The 25,744-nt window shown below is 51.3% G+C and overlaps 3 protein-coding genes across 6 annotated transcripts; 1 reads left to right on the top strand and 2 right to left on the bottom strand.

Moving 5' to 3' along the window:
* Positions 1-3,319: 3,319 nt before the first annotated feature.
* TNNC2 (troponin C2, fast skeletal type) lies at positions 3,320-6,230 on the bottom strand. Of its 2 annotated transcripts, XM_037006217.2 has the most exons (7): positions 6,083-6,230; positions 4,898-5,024; positions 4,585-4,636; positions 4,305-4,448; positions 4,098-4,212; positions 3,799-3,935; positions 3,320-3,495 (listed from the first exon to the last, which is right to left on the bottom strand). In XM_037006217.2, exons 2-7 carry the CDS (start codon positions 4,901-4,903, stop codon positions 3,464-3,466), a joined length of 486 nt encoding a protein of 161 aa, XP_036862112.1. In that variant the 5' UTR covers positions 4,904-5,024; positions 6,083-6,230; the 3' UTR covers positions 3,320-3,463. The 2 variants fall into 2 exon arrangements, with proteins under 2 accessions (XP_036862112.1, XP_036862113.1); XM_037006218.2 differs by lacking the exon at positions 4,898-5,024 and having other exon boundaries at positions 6,083-6,188.
* Positions 6,231-9,657: 3,427 nt separating this feature from the next.
* SNX21 (sorting nexin family member 21) lies at positions 9,658-14,946 on the top strand. Its single transcript, XM_017653388.3, has 3 exons — positions 9,658-10,195; positions 10,645-10,802; positions 13,844-14,946. Exons 1-3 carry the CDS (start codon positions 9,943-9,945, stop codon positions 14,516-14,518), a joined length of 1,086 nt encoding a protein of 361 aa, XP_017508877.2. The 5' UTR covers positions 9,658-9,942; the 3' UTR covers positions 14,519-14,946.
* Positions 14,939-25,673, bottom strand: ACOT8 (acyl-CoA thioesterase 8). Of its 3 annotated transcripts, none has more exons than XM_017653442.3 (6): positions 25,472-25,673; positions 24,030-24,166; positions 19,576-19,801; positions 17,364-17,521; positions 16,612-16,806; positions 14,939-15,184 (listed from the first exon to the last, which is right to left on the bottom strand). In XM_017653442.3, exons 1-6 carry the CDS (start codon positions 25,588-25,590, stop codon positions 15,066-15,068), a joined length of 954 nt encoding a protein of 317 aa, XP_017508931.2. In that variant the 5' UTR covers positions 25,591-25,673; the 3' UTR covers positions 14,939-15,065. The 3 variants fall into 3 exon arrangements, with proteins under 3 accessions (XP_017508931.2, XP_017508932.2, XP_017508933.2); XM_017653443.3 differs by having other exon boundaries at positions 16,709-16,806; XM_017653444.3 differs by lacking the exon at positions 16,612-16,806.
* Positions 25,674-25,744: the final 71 nt, after the last annotated feature.

Genomic DNA, 25,744 nt, shown 5'->3' with positions numbered 1-25,744 from the left:
TCCCCACCAAGCAGCCACGTGTGAGAAGTGACCTTGTCTGGGGTTGAAACGGACGTCCTCTTCTGCTTCCTCCTTTTGGACTGTGCTGTTAGCTCTCTCCAGGAGGCTTAGCAGTGCTGCTCCTAAGGCGCCTGTAAATCTTGGGGTCTTTTTCAAATGCATATTTTGGAAGTTGGTGCGGCCTGAGGTTCTGTATTTCGAATCAGTTCCCAGGTAATAATCATTGCTGTGGTCTAGTTAAACACGTGTCGAGCAGTGTTCTCCATGTCTTTCACCTGGAACTTGTTAGAAATGCAAATTCTTGACCCCAACAAGCTCTCGGGGCTATTCTAAAGCTCTCACAATTTTGAAAATGGCCAGGTTAGAGGATGTTGGAGAAGAGCAGAGCCCAGAACCTGGCACTAAACTAGTTCTTAAATGCTGGCCAGGGTGGTTGTGTTTTTGCCTGCCTTATGGAGCATCTCCGTGTGATCCTTGACCTTCCTGTTTGGTCCCCCAGATGATCACTTGGCCTACCAGTTTCAGTCACAGGGACCCAACTCTACATTGTAGTTCAGAGCCAAAGTGTTAACCTGAAATTAGTCCCTGGGAGAAAGTAAAATTATTTTACTAATTGAGTTAAAAGAGGAGGGAGTCATCTGGGTTGCTGGTGGAGACAGTTGCCAATGGAAGAAAGCCACGCAGAGGCAAACAGCTGAGAGATGAAGATGACATTGCTTGAGACTCTGGCCTCTGTGTCATGACTGTGCATCCCAGTCTCAAGACCCAACAATCCCTTTTTAGTATAAGTCAGTTTGATTGGATATCTGACACTTGCAACAAAAAACCTAAGTATAGTAAGTATTAGAAGGTAGGATTGTTCTGTTCCCATTCACCTGGCAGGATTATTGTATGCCTACAGGGTCAAGACCCTATGCCTAGGCTGGGGGTAAAACAGAAAAGGACACAGTCTTGTCCTCAGAGGTTAAAGTTCAGGGCATAGATAGGCATGTTGACTGGGCCAAATGCCCTATAGAGTGATGAGCTCAGACCTGCTGGGCAGAACAACTTGTGTTAGAGTCCCTGTTCCACCCCTGTGTTACTGGTATGTAAAGTGGAATTATTAGTAGCTTTATCATAGATGGAAGACCTTAGAATAGTGTCTGGCACATAGTAAGAACTCAATAAACGAGTACTAGACTCACATGTGGCTATGAAAGCTCAGTCAGAGCACCTAACAAAGACTAGGAGGGTCAAGGAAGGCTTTCTGGAGAAGGATTGGGTCAGGAGAGAAAGCACACTCCTTGGATAGCAGGAAGTTCAAGGATATGGGAGACGGAGGAACACAGACTGGTGAAGTAAGAGAAGGTGGTTCACAAGGGCTCAAAAGGCTCTGGCCTTTAGCTCTAAAGGCTAAGGCCTATTAAAATGCTTGGGCTTTATCTTGAGGACAACAGGCAGCTAATGAAGCCTTGAGCAGGACAGCGACATGATCAGATTTGGTATTAGATCCTTCTGGCTGCCACCTGAGGAATGCATGGAAGGGAGGAGTTAACTGTTTTCAGGGGCCTGGTAAGCAATGGCAGCAACCATATCACATTGAGTGGGAGAGACGTGGAGAGCAGGGATGGCATGGTGAGGAGACAGAGTAGCAGGGCACAGCAAGGAATTAGAGTGAGAAAAGAGCTCCAGAATCCCCGACTCCAGTCTGGTCCCTGAGATAGGAAAGAGGAGAACAAGACAGAGCTGGAAGGGCATTTATCAGTTTAGAGCAGAGCCAGTTTGAAGTACTCAGCACATCCAGGTAAAACTGTCAACAGGTAGGTGGCACCCCAGGTAAGAGACTTGCTCCTGTTTGCACCATAGAATGATATGGTCTCACTATGCCTTGTTTCATCAACTGAATGTAAACGGAGATAATAACAGCATCCGGCTCCAGGGTTGCGCAGAAGAATGAGACAATCCCTGCCAGGCACAGCACACAGTAGGCAATCAATGGGGATTACTGAGCTCCAGCACTGATCCTGGCCAGAAACAGAAACTGGGAAACATGAATGGGACAGAAAGGGGAGAAAAGAACATGAAGGAGCTGGAGAGGAAGCACTGTGACAGTAACAGTAGAGCCCAGTGTTTCAAGACGGTGGTAATGTTAATAATAGCATTATTAAATGCTGACAGTGTGCCAGGCTCTGTTCTAAGCACTTTACACACATTAACTAGTTCTCACAACTCTGTGAGGTAAGTACTCTCATTATCCCCATTTTACAAATTAGAAAACAACCAGAGTTGTCACCGGCAGTGGGGCTTCAAACTTGGGCAGTCTGACTCTAAACTACCATTGCACCTGACACCTGTTATATAATTGGTTATGGACAAAGAGCCGTGGAAGTCACAGAGTGCAGCATGTCCCCCTGGCAGGGATCAAGAGAAGAGAAGATGGTATCTGAGCTGGGTGTTGGTATTTTGGAGATGGCATCTGAGCTGGGCTGAAGAATTTTCCAGGCTTATTAGAGGAGCACAAGCATTCCAAGGAGAACAGCATGTGCAAAGGCCCAAAGGCTGGTAAGTATACCCCACTATTCACAGCAGGAATGATAAATTGCCCCGTGTAGCAGGAGCTCTGGAGGGGAGGGGTGGCTGTGACAGGGAGGGCAAGAAAGGAAGGAATTTAGATTTGATTCTAGTCGCAGTGGAGAGCGCCTTGAAGAATTGTCAGCAGGGGAGTGGCCAGATCAGATTTCATTTTAGCTGATGGCCCTCTGCTGTACGCATGGATGGGGCTGGAAGGCAGGAATGGGGTGGAGATGATGAGGTCAGAACCTTCCTGGCTGTGTGCCCCTAACTTCCCCTACTATGGCCAGGACGGAGCACCTATAAGCGCTCAGAAAAACAGGAATAGAAAAAGTCAAGCATGAGTAGTGCTTCCTGGGATGGATGGACAACAACTCCTCCCACCCTAACCGTGTGCACCCAAGACCAAAAGGCTCCAGAAAGGACGGTGGGAAAGAAAGGGGCTGTGCCCTCACCCTACCAGCTGTCGGGCACTGCACTCTCCCGCAGGCCGCCGGCTTACCCAGGCTCGGCTCAAAGCCCCTGTGGCCGGTCTCCCTCCTCCAGCGCCCAGCGCCACCGTCGCCGATCCGCCGACCTGCCGACCCTGCCCAGCACTGGATGGCCGCCGCCTCGGGCTCCTGTAACCCGGCACCCGTCCGCATCCCGGGTTGCCCCAGTCGCCTCTCCTTGGAGCCTGGAGGGCGCTTGGGTAGTATCCTGCATGGCGGCCCAGCCAGGCGGCCCCGGCCACCCGCTCCTTCGGTTCTCCCCTCACTCAGGCCACGGCTTTGCAGTGTTTGCTTTTATTTCTTCCGGACACAGATCCCAAAGGGACCGCGCTTTGTCCTGGGACGGGGAATGAGTGCCGGTGGGGGTGGCGCCCTCTGCGCCCAAGGGACGCGCGGTCTCGTAGCAGGCGAGGGCCGGCTTCTTACTGCACGCCCTCCATCATCTTCAGGAACTCTGCAGGTAGGGAGAGGGAGGGGAGGTCAGGCGCCTTCGGCACACCGAGGCCTGTGCCAGGGGCTCAGTGTCAGGGAAGAAGTGAGGCCTGGCCAGGGCTCCGGCCACGCGGAGAGATGCCGTGGCGTTAATGGGTAAATTGCACAAAACCGCGCAGAGCTCACATCTCGCCCCAGAGTCCAGAAGAACTTGCCCTCGCCCCTAACAAGGCTAAGGACACGCGCGTCGGTGCCAGCTGCACGGGTGGCACGCCCCGGCCTCGCCCGCGTGGCGCCTAGCTCCCCTCGCTCCCGCAGCCCTCACCGTCGAAGTCGATGCGGCCGTCGTTGTTCTTGTCACCGTCTTTCATCAGGGAATCGAGCTCCTCCTCTGTCACGTGCTCCCCAGAGGCCCTGAAAATCTCAGCCAGTTCCTCCGCGTCGATGTAGCCGTCCGCGTTCCTTCGGGGCGGAGGAACCGGGTGGGGCTCAGGACAGGCTGGGCGAGCTGCCCTGGCCACGCGGACGCCCCCTCGCTCACCCCCCAACCGTGGGACCTAAGTGCCCTGCCGGCCAGACCAGGGCTGCTCAGCGCCTTGCCCGAGCCGCATGTCCCCAGTGCACCTGTCAAAGATGCGGAAACACTCGGCCAGCTCCTCCTCGGTCTTCCCTTTGGCGTCCTCTTTCATCTGGCGCACCATCATGACCAAGAACTCCTCAAAGTCGATAGTGCCGCTGCCTAAGGGCAGCAGGTGGTGAGTGAGCTTTGCCCTGGAAGCCTGCATCTCCCCACCACCAGTGCACCCCTGCCTGGAGGGGCCACCTACTCACCATCTTCATCCACCTCCTCAATGATGGCGTCCAGCTCCTCTTTGGTGGGTGTCTGGCCCAGCATCCTCATCACGGTGCCCAACTCCTTGACGCTGATGTCTCCGCCACCATCAGCATCAAACATGTCAAAGGCAGCCTTGAACTCTGCCAGAGGAAGGAGGGCAGAGGGCTGGGGTGAGCCTGGCTGTGAGGTGGTCTCACATCTTCCCTTCCACTCCCACGCTGCCCAAACACTCCCCAGCATACATCCACCAGACAGCTGGCACCCACTCCCACTCACCAGCGATCATCTCCTCGCTGAGGTAGGACCGGGCCTCAGCCTGCTGGTCGGTCTGCAGAAGACAGGAGAATCAGTGGGCAGAATGGGCAGCTGGGAATGCGTTCTTGCCTTAGCCCTGTGCCCCTAAACCCCCACTTCTGCAGGTGCCCCTCGGTCTGGAAGAACAACTCCAAACTAGCAACACCTTCTGCATGCTCCCACAGCACCCAACCCCCAGTTTTGAAGAACTAAGGAGGAAACAGACTATGCCCAGAACCTCTCACTCGTCAAGTCAGGGATCCCCCAGGAACCTTGGGCAAGCCACTTAATGTACCCTCATCTCTTCTCAGCAGCTTTTCAGGGATGAGATGAAATCAGGGATGTTGAAAGGCCTTTGTGAAGCGCCAGCACCATTCCAGCGTGACTCTCCAGTTCTCCCCAGCTCCTAACAGTGCCTAGTACTTTAATAGGTGCCCAATAAATGTTCGTTCTCAAGTAAATAATGCAACACAAAGTTACTGAGCACCTACTAAGTGTCAGGCCATAGACAGGGCACTGCCCCACCAAGAAATGTCAGACACATCATCCCTCCCATCCAAAATGTGCATAGATGGAGATTTTAAGCCTTCTTCTTATGATTCAGTCAGTGGAGTAAATTCCCACTCATGCTGGGCAGAAAGTGAAGGGGGGCTATAGGGCGAAAGTGATATTTGTGGGGGTTTCTGGTCACATCTAAGCTAAGTCATATGGGTAGGGGGCTTTGGACTCAGGCCAGGGGTGAGGAGGGGCTGAGGCACCCAAGGAGTTCGGCTGCCTGGCCGCTGGCCCTCCTTCTGTCCCCCGCCCCTCGCCTCTCCTCCTTTTCAAGCCAGGCTATTCTTAGTCTGGCACAGGCAACAGCAGCTGTCCTCGGTGTCTGGTTACTCCTTGAAGTGAGGCGGGGAGGAGGATCTCGGAGGAAAATGACAGCCCCAAATCAGAACCTTCTCTGGGAGGCTGGGTCTCTTCACTCTGGTCTGTCATCTTCTGCCCCTTCCCATCACCCTTGGAGCTCGTGGGGTCCTGCGCCCCCTAAGAGCTGGCTCAAAGTCCTGCAGGCCTCCCGTCTTGCAAAGGAGTTTTTCTTCTCCCCCTGGCGATACGAGGGTTTGGCAAGTCTTCTAACCCGCCCCTGCCATTGGATTGCTGGGTGTCTCACTCGGGCCCTCAGGGACCCATCTCTACCATGAGGGAGACAAATTAAACCTCCTTACAGTTCTATGACTGACATTGCTGGAAGCCTCAGAAGGTCTGCAGGGCCTCGGCACACCTGGAGGATCAGTCCCTAGAATATCACAGCCCTCTGCTTCCAAGGTCCAAAGCCTTCTTCCTAGGCTTCCTCCTAGACACCTGGGCTCCAGGAACCTTCATGTTCCATCTTCAAACATGCCAGTTACTGCCCCACAGAGCACCCATCTTGCCTGAAAGAGGCCCAGAAATGCTCCAGTAAACTAAGGATGAAGTCCCTTCTTGTCCTTACCATGGTCGCTAGTCTCAGGGACTCCTCTGCTCCAGGTCTGCACTCCACCACCCAAAGATGCCGTGACCCAATTCAGCCCCTAGGATTTGTAGGGGCACCCTCTCCTCCCACCTCCCTGCACCCCAGGACTGGATGCCCTAGCCAATCAGATCCTGGGGTCAGCAAGCACCCCCCCCCCGAGAATCCTAGCCCATTACCTAATTTAGCCAAGGGCCCTTGCAGAGAAATTTAAGCCTCTGAGCAGGTGGCAGGCCTTGACGTCCTGGATTCTTGGGAGGAGAAGCCGCCCTGCTACCAATGCCTTAGCAAGCCCCTGCTCAAGAAGCACGCTTGCTCCCAGACGGGTGAGGATGGTCAGAAGAGAGAAAAGTCAGGGAGCCTGCTGGAACCAGAAGAGGACAAGCCTTCACATCCAAAACCGAAGATCAAGTCCTGTCTCTGCAAGCTGTGTAAACTTGGGCAGGCAGCAATGGCACTCTGAGCTTCAGTTTCCTCATCTGTAAGATGGGGATAGTCATAACCTCCCTCCCAGAGAGAAATTGTGGTAAACGGGAGCCCAGGTGTTACCTGGCATGGGCCAGCTACATAGGGTTGGCGCTTGGCAAGTGGAATTTCCTGTCTGAATCACGGTCCTGTCTTTAAATCTAGGGGTAGGGGATAGGAGGAGGGGAAATTGACAGCCACAATTATTGAACCTCTATAGCACGCCACATGCTGTGTAAAGCATTTTAACCACATGATCTCATCTAGTACTCATCCTATGAGGTAGCAACTATTATTATTCCCTTTTTACTGAGAAGCTTTGTAAATCATAAAGGTCTTTAGTCATGTTGATGGTTCCTACTAATCCTGACTGAGGGGAACCTGGGACAGACAGGCCTTCAGGGGCCTGTCCAGAAGGAGAAATGTATGGAGGGCTCTGGGAAACAGGATGGGCATTTGGAGAAGAAATAAACACTGAAAACAGGTTCTTCTCTCAGGCTTACCTTCTCCAGGGAAAAGGTGTTTGGGATTGACATCTTTGGGGGAAGGGGGACTATGAGAAGACTCTCTAAGCAGATGAAGGGGCAGCTGGCCCCTTCCGAGAGCTTGGCGAAGAAGTCTGGAGGGGCTCAGCTGGAGTGAAGGGGGGGATCAAGTGAAGTCCAAAGCGAGCCCAAGCTGAAACTCCACAGGGTCCAGGCTGGGTGTTTTAGGGGTAGGCAGTGCTCATGGATAGCAGTTAAGTTAACAGAAAGAGCACTGCGGTCACTAAGTGCTGAGCCTGGGGCCAGTGGACAGGGGCTGGACACCAAGGAAGGCAGAGGGACAGTGGCAACTGGGCTGCTTGCTGTCTTCCTCTATATTTAGACATTCCCAAGAAAAGCTCATCCGAGTGAGGCCAGGCTAAATAAGGCCTCCCCCAGTCAGGCAGAGGGCTAAGGGGCGACAACACCCAGGGGATTCCCATTTGAACACAACACTAGAACCTCTTGATCCCTTTGGAACACAGAGAATGGGACCCTCAGCAATCATTTGCTCATTAATAAAAAAGGTCCAAACTTACTCCATTCTCACTCTTTTTCCCTCCCTATCTTGCATGCTGATCTGCTCTGATCAGACTAAAATACAACTCTAGACACCACCATTATAGCTTCCAGGCCTTTGCACATGCTGTTTATTCTGCCAGTAACTCCCATCACCTGCCTACTTCCCTATCATCTTTCTCAGCTTTAACATCACTTCCTCTGGGATGCCTCCTCCCCTACACCAAGGCCAAAGGAGTTCAAGGTGGTCTCCAGTAGTTTTTTCAGTTGCAGCACTAAGCATACCACATGATCACAACCTGTTCTGAGTTCCTGACCAGACACTGCTACCTGTTCACCATTGCATTCCCCAGCACCCACCACCTGACACTTAGCAAGTGTTCAATAAATACTGTGTTCTTATAAGAACAACTGAACTATGGCATATGGTTTGATATAAGGAAGAACTCCCTAATAGTCACAGTAGAATAATGGGAATGCAAAGCCTCACAAGGTAATGAGCTTCCTGTTTCTGAATGTATACCAGCAGTCTGATGACCATCTCCCAGAGGGCTATAGGGAGATATCCACACAGTCTAACAGTAGTGGAAAATACAAGATGTCAGATCTAGTTCTGGCCCTGTTTATATGACCCCAGGTAAGCCCCTTCCCCTCACTTAGCCTCAGACTACCAATCTGTAAAATGGAAGTGCTAGACCAGATTTCTGACAACACATAGTTTTATGAACACCTGCTTTGTACGCAGACTTGCGAGGCCTATGCCAAAGCACAAGTTAATATTCAGCCAATATTTGTTGAGTGTTGAATGAATGAAGTATGTCTTTTTTGCCCTAACACCCTGCCTATAAGATGAATGAAGAGTGGGTTAGAGCTTTGAAATTATACAGACTTGGCCTTCAATCCCAGCTCCCCTATTTCCTAGCTGTATATTTTGGGAAAATCAATTTGCCTCAGTTTCTTCATCTTGGAAGTGGACTGTTATTGTCTAATAACAGCCTCCTCCCCAGGACGTTGTAGAGTTGAGATGTGACCTATATAAAGTGCCTAGAACAGGATGTAGGACACAGTGGAACTCAAGAAATGAGTCCTGCCCTTTCTGCACACAGGGAGGTCAGGGAGTCTTTTCCATTCAAAACTCCACCCCCCCTCACCCCCACTATCCCTCTATCCTGTGCCATTCATGAAGGGTAGAAACCACATTTAGAGAGATTTTTTTATATAACCAACAGTATCTGCCCTGCTAGGGACTGGTATCTAGGCCTTCTGATAGGAAGTGACAATAAATTCTTCCTGACCTACTGCTACCCTCCGGATAAAAGATAAAAGCCCTGCAGAGGAGTTACTGAGATTACCAGGCCCTGCATGGGAAAGAAGGGGATGTGGAACTCAGGAGACCTGGGCTGCAAGGCCCTACACTCAAACCTCTTCCCCTGTTTGCCTACTTTCTTTGTGTGAAGCTCAAATGAGATTTGTGAACACTGTAAAAACAATAATCATTATATAACTGGTCATTTTGTCAGTCCTTGCTCTGTGCCAGGCACTGCACCAGGGTCCTCACAAGAGCAGCAAAATTAGTACTGGTATTAACTGTTCCTGTTTTAGATATGAGAAAACCTAGGCTTAGCGAGGTCGGATTCCAACTCGGACCAGGTGTCTTCTCTTGGCCTCAGTTTCCTCACTGGAGCGAGAGATGAACTTCCTACTGTTGCATAATGACTTCAGAAAGTTAGGAGCGCTGGGTGGAAATTGGGGGATGGCCCAGCTGGGTCTCCGGGAGAGGAAGGAGGTTTCAAGGAGGGTATGAGGCCCTCCGATTGGGGACCACCCCGCAGGAGGCCTGGGGCTGGCCCAGGCCTATCCAGGATTCCCAAATCCGTCCTGCAGCGAAGGGCCCAGGATTCCCGGGCGACTCCAGGGAGCAGGCGGGGCCGGAGGCGGGGCGGCGGCAGGAAGGGGCCGGAACGGCGCTCGGAGCGGCCTGGGCCGGGCGGAGTCCGGCCGGCCTCTGTAAGCCGCCGGGGGCTGCATCGGGACCCCTAGGCGGCGGCACGCTCCCGAGTGCCCCACGGGACGCAGGAGGTGGGGACGCGCCAGGGGGATAAAGAGACGTGGAGAGGGGCCCGGGCCCTTCCCGGGAAGGCATCGGGACTAATCTGCGCGGGTGAAGGGAGGGCGACGCGGGCCGGGCCCCGGGCGCGCAGGACCCCCCAGCGGGCAGGGGCGGGGCCTCCGCGGCGCCCCTCCCTCCCCCGGCCCGGGCCCCTCCCCGCCCGGGGCCCGGGTCTCCCTCCCCTGCCTACCCGATCCGGTGCCGCGCGCTCCCCACGGGGTGCCATGGCCTCGCGGCTTTTGCACCGGCTGCGGCACGCCCTGGCCGGCGACAGCCCCGGGGAGGCGGCGGCCGGCCCCGAAGCCGAGCAGTTCCCGGAGAGCTCGGAGCTGGGGGACGACGACGCCGAGGGCCTGTCCTCCCGCCTCAGCGGCACCCTCAGCTTCACCAGTGCCGAGGACGAGGACGACGAGGGCGACGAGGAGGTCGCCCCCGACCCGCTCTCCCCCGGTGACGGAGCGTCGGGAGAGGACGCAGGCGAGTGCGGGAGGTCGGCGGCGAGAAGCCCGGGGCAGGACTAGGCCTCCGCCCAGCCGCGTTCCCGAGGGCATCCGGCCCTCCCGGCCCGAACTCAGCCACCTAAGTGCCCCAGCCGCCCCTCGGCGGTGTGACCTTGAGGGACTCACCACCTCTGCGTCGTTTATCCTTGGGTCAAATCACGCCCATCTCAGGGCTGCTGCAGGCCCTAAATGTCAGGGACCTGGGATACAAACGGTAACCATGTGGCAGGGATGTTCTAGGGGTGGAGTTTAGAGCCCACTGTCTGCTAGGCACCCTGTTTGGCCCTCTCCGGCCCCCCAGTTTACATTTGTGTGAAATGGGGATAAACCTGTCACCTGTTGGGAGGATAAATGAGGTCATGGCGCATGGTTTATGTCCATCCCAGCCCCAAGCCCGCTGAGGTAACTGGTCTTCGGTTCATGCAGAACGGAGCCCTCCACCCGATGGGCAGCGGGGCAGTCAGCTCCTGACCCGGCAGTTGCAGGATTTCTGGAAGAAGTCCCGGTACACCCTGGTACCCCAGCGGCTGCTCTTCGAGGTGACCAGCGCCAACGTGGTCAAGGACCCACCCTCCAAGTACGTGGTGAGTGAGGGTCCAGGCACCTCTGGGCTGTGAACAGTCCGGAAGTCTAATAAAAAGTAGGGTAGACTCCCAATTTCCTGGGAGGCTGGGGGGCAGGATCTGACTGTGTAATTATAAATGGCTGCCCCATTTTACAGATGAGGAAACAGAGGCCAAAAAGGGGACAGAGCTTAAACAAGTTCTCAGGCAAATGTCTTAGTTTTTCTGAGGGATTATGGACTTCCTCCTATACTGGTTTTGAGATTAAGAGAACTGGTGTGTGTGTGCCCCACCCTACCCAGGGTTTTGCAAATTGTAGTAAGATAAAGATACTCAAGAAAGAATATTATCTGGGTCAGACGTGAACCCAAGTTGCATCAGTTAGTGGTTAAAAATATGGGTTTTGGAGCCAGACCTTGATTCAGATCCCTTACTTCCAGCTGTTTGACTTTAGGTGCGTGTATAACCTTGATGACCTGGTTTCCTCTGAGCAACAGGGCTAATGCAGAGGATTGCTGAATTAAATGAGACAGTGTTCAGAAAGCCCTTAGCATTGTGGCAGCATTATGAAGGTCTCCATAAAATGGTAGTTCTATAATGTTTACTTAACTTTGGATGGAAAATGCCTGGGATCTGGGGCCTGTTGTGACCTTACAACTTACGTGTATCAATTCTTGAGCACCCACCCTGTATAGAATAATCTTGTCCTTAAGGGCTAGATTTAGGGGGTTGGGGTAAAGGGCAGTGTGGGGGAGGGCCTGGAGACACTGATGTAAAGAAGGACGTCACTGAGGTCCTGAGAGGCAGGTGTGCTCTCTGCTCTCATCACCCTCCTCCATCTCTGACTCAGCAGAAGGGGCCTGGAGCCCTGTCCCACATCTGGACCTCTCCACTCCTTTCTGCTGCTGTTAGTAAACAAGGGCCACACCCATGGGGTGACTGCTTCAATTTGAGCAGGGACTGACTCCAACGAGCAAGTCTTAAATGCAGAAGTTCTGGCTCGGTGTCAGGCACAGGAAGGGGGTCCCAAGCATCAGTTATCAAGTTGCAGCTGAGAAATAAGGAATGTGAGTCTTTATCTGAAGAGAATGACAAGATAGAGTAGGATGGCCAAGTGTGCCCTGGCCTGTGTCTGGGGAAACAAAGCACCTCCTTTGTCCAATGGGGACCCTAAATCCCGATTTAACTCCTGGTGGTTAAGAGCACAGGGTTTGGAATCAGGTCGGCCTGGGTTTGAATCTCACCTGGGCCGTTCACCAGCCTGTGACCTAGCATAAGCCTTGGAACCCTTTGCCTCCTCTTTGAGCCCACTTCCTCTGCTGTCAGGCAGAGAGAGGAAAGGATACCTTCCTTGCACTGCTGTTGGGATGATTAAGTGAATGGGGGAGACTGTAAATTACTCAGCACAGCACTCAGCATGGGACAGCTGCTCACTTAATGGAGCTCCTGTCATTACCCATCTCGAGGAGACATAACAAGGACGAGAGATAATGGATATAAAATTTTTTTTTGCCAAAAAAGTAAAAAATAAAAACCAGATGACTATATAGGTTTGTTACAGACCAGTGTCCCTGAAGTGCGTTGGGCAGAAAACTGTTTTCCTCTAATGTTAATAAATGTGCCTTAAAACAAGAAAAGATATTGCAGTCAATGCTCTTTGGGAATGCAGAGCTGAATGAGAGTGAAATTAAGTTTCTTTATGGTTAAACTTTTAAACCTTAATACTGATGTGCACTGTGCAATCTTTGTGCCGATAAAGAAAGCAAACTTAACCAGAGGTGTCTATATATAACATTGGCAATTTCACAGAACTCAAGAAAAAAATCTGGATTTGGTGTTAATATGCCTTTAGCATCTAACACTTGCTAATCCCCCTTTTAAGCCTGTTGACTCAGCATTATTATAGATTAATCCATATAGTCTCTCAGACGTGAGGGAAGACGCTTTGTGGTCATTCTGTTGTGTTTCCCAAACACCAGTCATTGGGGTACCACCTTCATGATTCTTGTTGTAGCTAAATGCTACTTGTATCATTCTTTGCTTAGTATTTTTCTTTAAGTAAACCTTTTTTTCCCTTAAATTTACATTTAAAAGGCAATTTTATAGCACTACTGTATACAGAAAGCCTCACTAGCCATAAAGATAACCATAAAAATAAAAGCAGTGAAAATGAAACGGTCTCAATTAAACCCTGCCTGGATGCTATTACATAAAGGCCGTGATCTGAGATTTCATTTTCTGGCTTTTTTCTAAAAATGGAGCTGAGAAGTGTTGGAGAAGTGCACTTTCAAAACCAAACCAGGAGCTTCTCAATTTGTATTCAGAAAGATTCAAAGAAAATTAAGGGGAGGGAGGCAGGGGCAGTCACCTCCTCTCTCTTATTTGTTTACTCTAGTACATACCACCTAAAATCCCAGGACCAACATTTGTACATGTCCCACACCTGAGTAAACACTGACCTGGGCCAAGGCTTCATTCACTGAAGAACAAAGCAGACCCAAGAGGGGGTCTGACATCACATGGTGAGGAAATAGCTGACTTGGGGTTAGAACCTGATTCTGAGTCCCGTGTACTTTTCACAGTGAGCACTGCCGGCTGTCTGAAGACTCCTCCAGGTTTCCTGTGGAATAACCTGGCTAAGGGTGGGGGCTCTGTCCAGAGTAGAACAAAAGCTCCAAGCTGGTCCTGAAGGTTGGCTCAGAGGCCCAAGGAGTCAGCCTGGGTTTCAGCTCACCCCTGGTTTCCCAGAGGGGCTATCAGAAGAGCTTACTGCCCAGGGGAGTACCCCCTGGAAGGGGGAAAAGGATAGCAGCTCCAGGTACTGAAGCTCATCTCTGTCTTTCTCTCCCTGTGCTGCCTTGGGCCTGGGTCATTTCAGACGAGCCTCAGGTAAGATGGGACTGGGGTCTCTAGCAGCTGCCCAGCAGCTCCCACAGCAGCTCCTGGGCACAGTCTCAGGGGTGAAGGGAAGAGGTGGGGGAACAGAGCTTCAAATGTGGGTGTGGGGAGGGAAGTGGGCCATGGGTAACTTGAACCAACCCTGACCCACACCCTCCATGCAGCTCTACACCCTCGCCGTGATGGGTCCAGGGCCATCAGATCACCAGCCAGCCCAGATCTCTCGCCGCTACTCAGACTTTGAACGGTTGCACCGAAACCTGCAGCGGCAGTTCCGGGGCCCCATGGCCGCCATTGCCTTCCCTCGTAAGCGCCTACGCCGGAATTTTACTGCAGAGACCATTGCCCGCCGCAGCCGGGCCTTCGAGCAGTTTTTGGGCCACCTACAGGCAGTGCCTGAGCTGCGCCATGCCCCAGACTTGCAGGACTTCTTCGTGCTGCCTGAGCTGCAGCGGGCACAGAGCCTCACCTGCACTGGCCTCTATCGCGAGGCTCTGGTGCTCTGGGCCAATGCCTGGCAGCTGCAGGCCCAGCTGGGCACCCCCTTGGGCCCAGACCGCCCTCTGCTGACGCTGGCTGGGCTGGCTGTGTGCCACCAGGAGCTGGAGGACCCTGGGGAGGCCCGGGCATGCTGTGAGAAGGCCCTGCAACTGCTGGGGGACAAAAGCCCCCACCCTTTGTTGGCACCCTTTCTGGAGGCCCATGTGCGGCTCTCCTGGCGTCTGGGCCTGGACAAACGCCAGTCAGAGGCCCGGCTCCAGACCCTGCAGGAAGCAGGCCTGACCCCTACGCCACCTCCTAGTCTCAAAGAGTTGCTCATCAAGGAGGTGCTGAACTAACCTTGCCTAGACTTAAGGCCACTGTGGGGAGAGGCACTGCCCCAGGTTCAGGGCGGGGAAGCACAGTGAGGGCACGGACAGCAGCTGGGAGGCTATGGGGTGTGCTGGGAACCTCTAGAAGTTTCATAGAGAATTTGTAGCAGATGGAGGAAATATGCTGTTTCTGTTGAGCTGGACTCAGGACAAGCTTTGGCTGGGGTTGCCTGGGATGGTGCAGGGAGCAAATCTGATGCAGCATCTCTAGCTTCTGAGTACCTGGGGGCAATGCTCCAGGTCAGGGTCAATGCTACCTTTTCTGTGGGCCTCCAAGCCAGCAAGGCAGCCTGGCTGAAAGGCCAGGGACTCACCCTCTGGAGTCCTGGAGTTGATGGCTGGAGAGAGGGCTGCAGTTCTGGCCCAGGGGAATTAAAGGCCCGCAGCTCCAGCGCTATCAGTCTCTTTATTGGATATGAGGGACAGAAGGCCCAGCCTTGATTATAACTCCTGCCTCAGGAGTTGGGGGAGGAAGGGGGATCCCTGAAGTCCCAGGCCAAGCTCGTACCTCTGGCTACAGCTTGTTGTTTGAGGCCTGGGGCTTCACTCGGATCACGCCCTCCTGAGCACAGGTCACGGCCAGGACCCCGTCCTGACGCCACAGCCGCCCGTGGACCAGCCCCCGGCAGCCACCTGTGGGTGAGAAGGGTGAGAACAGCTGCTTTCTCCTTCAGCACAGCCAAACAAGCTTCGCAGAAAGGGAGCAACCCAGGTCGGGCTGCCCCATCCAAGGGCATGCTGAGTACTGAGGTCACTCCCAATCTCCAAGTGCTCCTTTATGTTCCTGTTATGGTCAGTCACTGGGGGCAATTCCTCCCATGGGAATTCCATGTAACAGTTTAAAAGCACTTTCATACATCTACTGGCTTCCTCAAAAAGATCATGGTGGGAGTCCTGAGAACAGTCAGCTTGGCCAAGCAGATCTGCCCCACCTCTGGCCACTTCTGTTAGGAAACCCATCAGTTCCCTTTATAATAAATCAAATTAGGCCCTCCAGGCTGGCAATTCATGAAAAACTCCCACCTCCACCAGGAAGAAGGGGCTTCAAGGTGGGATGGGGAGGACCTGGGGCCATGAGGTCTGGCCACCATTCCCTCCCCACCCAGAGACTCTCCGCCTTGTTAGGCCTTGGGCCTGAGTTTACAGTTTATGAAGGGAACTGCTGATTCCCCTTACAAGAGCAGAGCTTACTTAGATCTCACAGCAGACAGATGAAGTGGGCCTTGCCCCTTTTTCCACATGGCTGAAGCCTAGAGGCTCAGAAACTTGGCCTTAGGACACCTGGGTCCGGCCTCATCCTTAACTTCAAAGTTGTTGATTCTGTATTATGATGCTATTGCTACTTGAGAAGTACCCCTTCCCTTACGTGTTGTCCCTGTTTTACAAAGCAAGGCTCTTCTTCATATAAAAGTATTTCCTTGGAAAGGAACCCAGGGCTCTGAGACTAGACACTGATGGATGTGTCTAGATTCCTGTCCACTGCCTACAAGGAGTGTGCACGTGGTGCGGCCCTCAGAGACTGTTGAGTGCTCTGACCCTACCCCTGCCACCAGATTCATCACCAGAATCACTTAGGGAGCTTCTTAAAAATAATGGTTTCCTGCACCTCATCTAACTGCTGAGTCAGAATCTTAGGTGTGGAATCTGAGAATCTGTTTTGAAAATGCTCCCCCAAATGGCAGTCTGATGGGCCACCAGATTTAGAAACCGCTGCTCTAATGCTGACCTCATTTGTTCAGATGGGGAAACTGAGGCTCAGAGAAGCAACGGACTTGCCGAAGATCATACAGAGAATATGAAGGAATTCTAGGACTAGAGCTGGGTCTCTGATAAACTGAATCATATTCTTAGTATGTTACAGAAATTAAGAGCTGAGCAGGTATCCTGTCCTGGAGCCTCATCCTGTCATTCTGAAGACGCAGATGCGAAAGCCTAGGGGGACAGGAGAGGAAGTGACATGCGCAGTGCCTGACGGGATGCGTCAGGGCAGCATCACCCCAGAAAGCAGGCTCCTTGCCACCCCACGGCAGTGCCCTTGGCCCACACAGCCCCACACTCACCAGCCCAGGGGCTCTCGCACTCATACAGCATCCAGTGGTCGGCTCGGAAAGGGGCATGGAACCACATGGAATGGTCCAGGGAGACCATGAAGCGCACCTGGTGCTGCCACTGATGGGGCAGCAGTGCTATGCCCAGGAAGGCATAGTCCGAGATGTAGGCAGCCACGCAGCAATGCATCTTGATGTCGCCCTCCCCTGCAACAGGTTCCAGCCCCGTCAGCCCTGGGCACCTGGGCTTAACAGCTCAGGACCTGCAGGGAGGTGGGGGAGAGAGGGGCTGCCATGCACAGGTGTGTAGTGTTCAGTGCGTAAGAATACCTGGCACGTGCATGCGCGCGTGCGTGTGTGTGTGTCTGTCTGTATGGGTAAGACAGGAAGGGATGGGCAGAGGGCAGGGCAAGTGAGATCTGAAATCTAGTCTTCACTCCCCAGGTCTCCCACTCGGCCCTAGAAGGGACATCTTTTTCCAGTTTGCACAAAGGCACCTTATGGTTAGCAGTGGACCTGGATAAGAATCCCAGCAAGGTGCCTTGCCTTCCCCAGAAAGGGCCTACATGAGGATTATAATCACCTCCCATCATCCCCATGAGCTGAGCTGGCCCTGGTGAGAAGCTGAGGCATCTTCCCTGTCACGCAGATAAGGACAGGGGCCCAGAGAGGGGAAGTAACATGCTCAAGGCTGCATAGATCAAATGATGTGCAGGCCTAGACCCCTGCAGAGTGTTTTCTTCCAGTCCATATGCTCCTCTTACCAATATAGCCCCGGGCTCGCACCCAGAACATCTGTTTGGGCTCCATGTTCTGCAGCTGGCTCAGGGTGGGTGGGTTTACCATCTTGATCTCAATGGGTACCTCCTGGGCAGCAATTCGGTTCAGCCCCACACGGTACTTCTCTTGGAGTTCAGGGTTCCTGGAAGTACAGGGGAGAGGAACTGGGAGAGACCCAGGAAGAGGGGGAGCCTCTCCTCTGAGCTGCCTCTTCTGACCACTCCCCCACTCCTCCACAGGGACTCCTGGCTTATCCCCTCTGGCAGGCAGGATAGGGCAATGTTTAAATCCCTTCTTTGCCACTTAACAGCGATGTGGCCTTGTGCAAGATAGTTATCTCTCTGAGCCTATTTTCCCATCTACAAAATGTGGATAATGACAGTAACCTACCTCATAAGAATTGTGGAGAAGATAAGCATATAAAGTCGACACATCATAGTACTAAGGTGTACATGATAATATGCACTGTTGCGAAGCATTTCACATACCCTGAGAGACAGTAATATCATTACCCCCAGCTGATTGACTAAATAAACCCATACAGTTCAAGTAGCTTGCTCAGGAAATGCAGTAGGCAGGAACTGGACCCAGGCAGTCTGGCTGCAAAGTCCATGCTCTTAGCCACCTGCCTATTCCAAGCTTTCGGGAATCAAGCTGTCCAACTTGGACTGAGTTACCTAACCCTGAGCAACTGGGAACACTGTCCACAGGGGCAAGAGCTCATTTCCCGAAAAGCCCCTTTGCCATGTAACAGCCACCCATAGTGCTCTTCCCGAGTATTGCCCTTTTCTTCCCTAATTGCCATTACTGTCCCACACAGAACCTTCTCTGATGATGGAACGTTCTGCAGCTGCATTGTCCATGATGGAGGCCACTAGCCACATGTGGCTACTGAGTGCTTGAAATGTGGTTGGTAAGACAAAAATAGAATTGTTCATCCTATCTAATGTTAATTAAGTTAATGTAGCCACCTAGGGATAGCACAGCTCTAGATTTATGGACCTTTAAGGACAATGTCCTCTCATTTCAGCAAATGTTTTTGAGCTTGGACTACACAGGTTCTTTACTTCTTCCTCTCTGTCAATGGTAGTATAACTATAATCGATGAGCACCCACTAAGTGCCTTATCTCTTACTCACTTAATCTTCACAGCAGCCATATGAGATAGGAATTATAACTGAGAGCACAGGCCCAGAGTGGGAAAGCAACTTGTTCAAACTCCCACAGCTAACAAAGACAGAATCAAGATTTGAACCCAGGCCTTTCCCAGGCTCACACCTACATCCATCCCATCAAACTCTGCCTCTCGGGTATGCAAGGCAAGACAGAGGAGCTCTCCTCACGATACAGCTCTGAAGAAGGCAGGGCAGAAATGACCACCCTATTTTTTAGACAAAGAAACAAGTTCTCAGAGGCTGGGGAGTTGGGCAGAGTCACACAGCAGGTGAGCACTAACAGAAGCACAGCCCTGCCCAGAATCCTTGTCTGGCCTGTGTTGGAACCCAGAGGGCTCTTTCCCTGGCCTCAAACATTTTTCCACTTCATTGACTGTGATCCAAGTAAGGACTGTATTTTACTAAGCGGTATTCAAAATACTTAACACACACTAAGGTGAAGGCAACAGGTCCACAGCTCTGCAGCAGGGACCCTCACTGCCACCAGGCGTTAACTGCAAGCCTGCGGGACGGTGGGTGAGCCTGAAGGAGGAGGAGGTCGCTCAGAGAATGGGAGGTGAGTATTTACCAAGTAGTTATGGGAGGATTTCAGTATTTGAATAACCAGTTAAGCTGTAACAGCACCTGAACAGGTTGAATCATAAGTATATTCTACGTCATGAACCGCAGTACACACACAACTGGAAATAAAGTTTTACAAAAGTATCCTTACCTTTACTACATACAATATACTCCAATATCTTCTTTTCTAGTGTGTATTTTTAAAATGCTGGTCTAGATCTACTAAAGGATTCCAGGACCCACTGACTGCAACTGACAATCAAGACTCCTGAAACCTTTTTCACTCTTAAGCTCTCCCACTCTTCTGCCTGTTCCTTTCTGAGTGACCCCCTCTCCTTCAGGCTCACCCCGATCCAGCCCCCGAGGAGGTACAGGCTGGCAGCAGTGAGGGTCCCTGCTACAGGGCTACGCTGCTGCCTTCAGGTACACAACACTGTCCTGGAGCCTCTGGGTCTCTCACCTTAAATACTGGTCAATGAGGGCCTCGCGGTCAAGCAGCTCTTCTGGCAGGGGCACTGTGGGCATGGAGAACTGGTGCTGCACGGGGCTGGGCTGTGTCTGCTGGAAGGAGGCCTGGAAGATGAAGATGGGCTTGCCATGTTGCACAGCCTTCACAGAGCGCACCGAGAAGCTCGCCCCTGTTCGCGTTCGCTCCACCTGGTACAACACAGGCACCTTTGGATCGCCTGCGGTGGGCACAAGGTACATGGTAAGCCACATAGGCTGGGTCATCATCACAATGGCTGGACAGGCACCCCGGCTACTCGTTCTCCATTCCTTTTCTGCTCGGTAGCTAGTAAGGCTGTGAAGGCCCACGTTCTGGGCATAGACACCACCAGACCCTGTCATCGAGATACTCCCAGTGCAGGTGTAACTCCCGTCAACAGAACTGAAGGGACTTGGCCAGATTCTCTGCCTTTAAATCCTGGCTGTGCCAACTCACCAAGCTGTGTGACCTTGGGGAAGTCATTTAACATCTCTGGGAGGCAGTTTACCCATCTGTAGATGGGGGAATTACCACAATGTTCATACCTCCCAGGATTTTAATGAAAAATTAGTTCATAGTTGTGATCTGTTTAGAATATCTGGCCCATATTAAGTGCTCTGTGTTTATTAATTAAAATAAATACTCCCAGCTTTTGTCTTGTTCCTTCTGTGACTGAGATCATGTCATGAGTCCAGTACCATTTTTCTAGATCAAGGGTCAACAGATCTGGCCTGCCACCTGTCTTCTTTCTTGGTTTTGGTTTTTCTTGTCTGTTGTTTTTTTGAGAACAAGTAAAGGCTATTTATTCAGAGTTTAGTACAGTAGCAAGGGGGTCAGCCACCATCACTTAGCTTGACAGGCGGAGGAACGGGAAAGCTCTGCAGTGGAAAAAGAGGTTTCGGGTATTCCCTGACTGAAGGCTGTTGGCACAGGCAAGCTGTCGGCTAACTAGAAGCAGGGCATCCTAGATGATTGGTTGAGGGGGCATATTTGGCTTTCCCTCATTGGTCCTAAGTTGGAAGCAAGGGCAAAAATTAAGGAAGCTGTCAGTTATCAATCAAGTCCTGGCTGTTTGGGGCAGATTACTAGAGGGACTTGATTTGGCTTCCTGGACTAGCTGCTAGAGATAGAGGTCTGACTTCCTACAAGGCTGACTATCGTAGACAGTAGTAGGTTGGCTTCCTGGGTTGGTCACTACCGGCTGTGGATCATAGTGTTTTTATATCTGGTCTGGCCATTCTCTGAACATGTATTCCCCCTGAAGAAAAGCCTGCCATCTCTTCATCCTTGATGCAAACAGCAGTCATCTTCAGGTGTCTGTGCTCCCAGTGCACTGGCTCCGGGTGGAGGACCATAAGCCCTCAACAACCAGGTCGGGAGGCTTTTTAGGAGGAGACAGTCTCCTTCACGTCCCTGAAGTCCTTCACTGCCTCTCTGAGTCAAGCCAACTGTGGAGAAAACCTTGACATCTAGTCAGTGAGACATCTGGGGGATAATTTTCAAGTTTTGGACAAAAGAAACAGGTCTCAAGAAGTGTTGCTTCCTCCACCCTGATCCAAATGGGGAGCCAACCAGCACTGGAGGCTCCCTCAATAGCAACGAACACCACTGTTTGCAGCCAGGTTATTTGCTTAGTGGTCTGGTATCTGGCATCGCTAAGGAGCATTTTTATCAGAACGGGGCTGCACAAAGTCGAAGGCCTTTGAGAAGGGCATCCCAGGAGTCCAGACACTGGAGAGCTACATGTCTCAAGGGCTAGGAAGGAAGCCTCCCTTCCCAACCAACCCTAACAAAATCCTTGGGGTATGGCCACGATGCAGTACTTTCAGTTACTAGGGATTTTCCTTTCAGGGTGACTGAGTTCCGCATCTGTTCTTGGTCATGGTTATTAGAACAGAGCAGGTAGGTCCTGGAGGCTATCGAAGGATGGGAGCTAACAGTTATGAAGGGGTTCTGGAAGCCAGGCAACATCTGTAACAAGATTATGTTTGTCCTGTGGGTATCATAATAACTACGCAAAGTGGGTTTTATCCTCATTGAATAGATGAGGAAACTGATGCCCTAAATAACATTTTTTGGAACACAGCCAAGCCCATGTCTTTACATATTTTGTTGTTTTTGTTTTCAAAACCTAAAATATTTACTATCTGCCCCTTTATAATGTTTGCTGACTCTTGCTTTACATTCTCCAAGCTCTAAACCTATATCATATACTAAGTCAGATGACTCCCATACCACATTCTTCTACCTGTCAGTAGAGAAATACTTCAAAACAAAAACAAACTAACATTCTATCCTGGGCTTTTACATAAAGAATTGATATGATGAATGGCCAAGAGCAACACCCGGCCCCGCCCCCACCCCACCCCCAGCATCTTTTACTTCAAAATATTAGAACATCATTATTGGTTATATTTGGTGTACTGTGTATAAGGTCACATCACAAACTGGTAAGAAAGCTTCCCTTTTTACCTTGCTACCAGGAAGCTCAGAACTAGTTTGTGTACAAAACTGCAACAATATAACTTACCATATGTTAAGTCATGACTTAACAATACGACTTTGTTTTTTTGACACAATCATATCCCCCAAATCCCTTTATCACTAACCTTCTGTCGCTTGACTTTTATAGTACTATAATAGCGGCCGATTTAAAGCTGTCCTGCAGCCTTTCAAGGAGGAGGTAGGAACACAAACAATTGATGATTATTTTGACATAGTAGCATGGGGATGGCTCATTCCATGCTACCCCTAGATGCAGAATTCCCAAGGAAGAGAATCCTTTCCCCAGAGCCTCAGATGGGCACCATGGCAGCTCTCCCATGGTCTAGAATTATCTCCCTGGAGAAAAGCACACGAGGAAAGCGTATAGAGCTTGGAGACACACAAACTCAGGTTCAGATCCTGGCTCTGCCTGCCTGGGCACTGTGGGAGCTGGCTACGTGACTTCTTTGAATCCATTTTCTGAAAGGTATAATGGTGGCAGGAATGCCCATTATATTTATGAGGACTAAATATTTTTATTTATGAGGACTAAACAAGATAATGTATTTGGCTCTGCTCTGTATCCTGCACATTTAAATTATTCCCATAAGTTCATCGTCAAAAAATGAATTTTTTATCGTTTATGGAAGAGCAGCAATGTGCCATGCCCTGTACTCAATACTTTACCTGCAAAGACTCACAGAAATCTTTGAGAAACAAGATTTCTTAAAAACCCAGTTCAGAGGGATCAAGTGATGCCCCCACCCCACCCCACAAAATAAAACTGTCTCACTAGGCTAGAAGGATTAAGCATCAAAAAGCCCAGCACTTTTGGAGCTTACAACCAAATTGGAGAAATAAAGAACTCTTGCTCCCAATTAGCATAAAGGTAAGAGCAGTGCTGACCCAGTTAAGTAATCAAACCCTTCACAGGCAGGGAAGGACAGACAATTAAAGGATGGGGAGTGAGGGGCATGGAAATGCAGTATATGAAAAGTTATATTTACTGTTAGAACTATTTTATATTTGTAAAATGAAGGGGGAAACCCCATTTTTTTTTCTTTTTTTAATTGAAGTATAGTTGACATACAATGTTATATTAGTTTCAGGCACACAACAGTGGTTCAACAATTATGTTACAAAATGCTTCCCATGATTTAAGTGTAGTTACCACCCATTATTGTTTTTTTAATAGGAATCACATATCATAAAGTTCCATAAATTCTCAGCTGATGGGTCTATGCAGAAGATAGTGACTCTTAAAACCGGGGGGTGTCTGCCTGAGGAGTGAGACAGGGAAGGAATGGGAGTTTTTTATGTTTGTCAAAAAAAAAGCCCATGAGTTTTAAAAGATTACTCTCCCAATTCTGTATTTGATCCCAGGGCTGTAAGCATCTGTAGATCACCTCCCTTGGTGTGGCCCCTCCTCCATTTTTCGGGTGGGACAAACCGAGCCTCGGGAGTGGGTAGGCAACCTCACCTCGCATGGTGAATGAGCCGCAAGGCTGAAACTAAGCCCGAAGTCTCTGGATTCCCAGGGCTCTCTTCTCCAAGCCAAGCTACCTACCTCCAAACTCCTAGCAGCAGTGCCAGCTCCCCTATAAGGGTCCAGCACAGAACATTCAGAGTGTCAAGAATGGGTAAAGGTGTGCAAATAATGAAGAACAAAAGAGCCACAGAGAGCAGTTAGGCAACAAAGCCTTATGTCGCTACCCTCCAGATAACAAGTACCCAGTGAGTCTCAGCAGGTGTGAGGTTTAAGGATCTTCCGGGGGTGGGGGCCGTAGGCCTAGCTCCTCTCTACACTCCCCCAAGGCAATCAACTGTCCCTCACTCACTCCTCCACTTCTCTCCCTCTCTCCTCAGTCAACCCTCAAATCCAGGAAGTGGCTGCGGGGCCACCAGAGCTGAGGACAAAGGTAGGAGTGGGGGCGGAGGTTTACCTGCCCGTACAAAGTAGCAGTGCAAGGAGTGCACGTGGACGTCTTCACTCACAGACTTGGCTGCAGCCACCAGAGCCTGGCCCACGATCTGACCCCCAAACAGCCGCTGGGTTGTGGGCACCCAGTAATGCCTTCCTCTGTGGGGAGAGGGGGAAAGCAGGAAACACTTGAGGGTTGTGCCTAATTCTACCTGGATCAGTGAACTTCTAGTGCAGGATCTCTGAACCTTATTGGGATTTAGGATCCTTTTGAGAATCTGGTGAAAGCAGGGGACCACTTCCGCAGGCAAATATCCTTACATCACTCTGCATACAATATACAACTTCAGGGCCTTCTGTACTGCCCCACCCTTCTGTTGACTACGATTTGGGATAATGAACCAATCTGATTATTTTACACTAGAGAACATAGATCAGAAAGGGAAGGTGACTTGCACAAGATCAGAGAGCTTAACATTGCCATTAAGATCCTGGGCAGTATCTAGGTCCTTTGACCCCCAAGTCCAGAGTTTTTTCTACTGCCCATACCAGGGTAAGACAGAAGTCTCTCAAGACCTTGAGTGGGCCAAGATGAACCCCGAGAGCTGGGGGTGGACTGCATTAAGGCCTGCCATTTACACCCCTCAACTGTGACAGCCGAGTTCTTCCAAGAACTAGATTTAGATCTCAAAGTGTCCTCAGACTTCAAGTCTAACCCCTTCAGTGTGCAGATGAGAAAACTAAGGCCTCAGAGGTAGTAAACAGGACTGCCCCAAATGGGACCCTTGTGGAAGGCCCAGGGATTTAGGTCTCCAGCTTCCCACCCAGCCCAAGTTTAGCATTTTTCATATGCTGCATTGCAAATAGCCCTCCAGGAAGTTACTTCTAATTCCTCAAGTAGGGGAAGGGAAGTTAACAACAGATTGCTTCCAATAAAGCAGCAGGAGCCTTGGAGACCAAAACTGTTAAATCCCCAGCTGCTGAAAGAATTTAAGTGGTATTGGGAGGGAAAATGGCTCAGGACTCAGAATGAGTAATGAGCTACTAGACCCCACCAAATAGTGGGGGGAGGGGTATGTAAGAGGAAAAGGATAGCGAACATGCAGGGAGCTTCGGGTAAGTTTTATACCTGAGCAGCTGCGTGGACAAATCACCGCCCTTTCTGGGCTGAGTTCCCCAGACACATGGCTCATCAAGGGAGGCTGATGAGAAGGCTACCTACGGTCCAGACTGCTAGGGATTCTTTGGGGGTAGTGCTGGGCGGACCTGGCAAGGAGAGGGAGGGAGCCGGGGCAGAGGGCAGCTTTGTTAGGGACAAGTTCTCCTTTACAGAGCATGAATCCCGCGCAGCGCCCATCCTTGTCCAGCGGACTAGGAGCAGGGATTACGCGGTGACGGCAGTCAAAATCAGGAGTCAGTGTCCCAATGCGGGGGCGAGGGGACGGGCAGGATGCAGCTGGCTACCTGAAGAGATCCTCGTCCAGTGGCTCGAGGTTGAGCACGCTGGTGACCAGGACGCTGCGAAGGTCCCCAGCGGGATCGCCGTCGCCCTGCCCGTCCTCCGGGGCCCGCAGCGACGACATCTTCGCTTGCTGCCCGCAGGGGACTTTGCGCTGGACGGAAAAAGCTGAGACTTGGAGCTTCCGGCAGATTGTTCTAGTAACCGGAAGCCCCCTGCGGACCCTGAGAAAGCGGAATGCAGGTCATGATTGGTCGGTGCTCCGGTCAGTTTTCGGG

Source organism: Manis javanica, chromosome 5, assembly GCF_040802235.1.
Source record: "Manis javanica isolate MJ-LG chromosome 5, MJ_LKY, whole genome shotgun sequence".
Taxonomy (NCBI): domain Eukaryota; kingdom Metazoa; phylum Chordata; class Mammalia; order Pholidota; family Manidae; genus Manis; species Manis javanica.
Note: the sequence above shows the minus strand (reverse complement) of the source record. Positions and strands in the feature narration are given on the sequence as shown.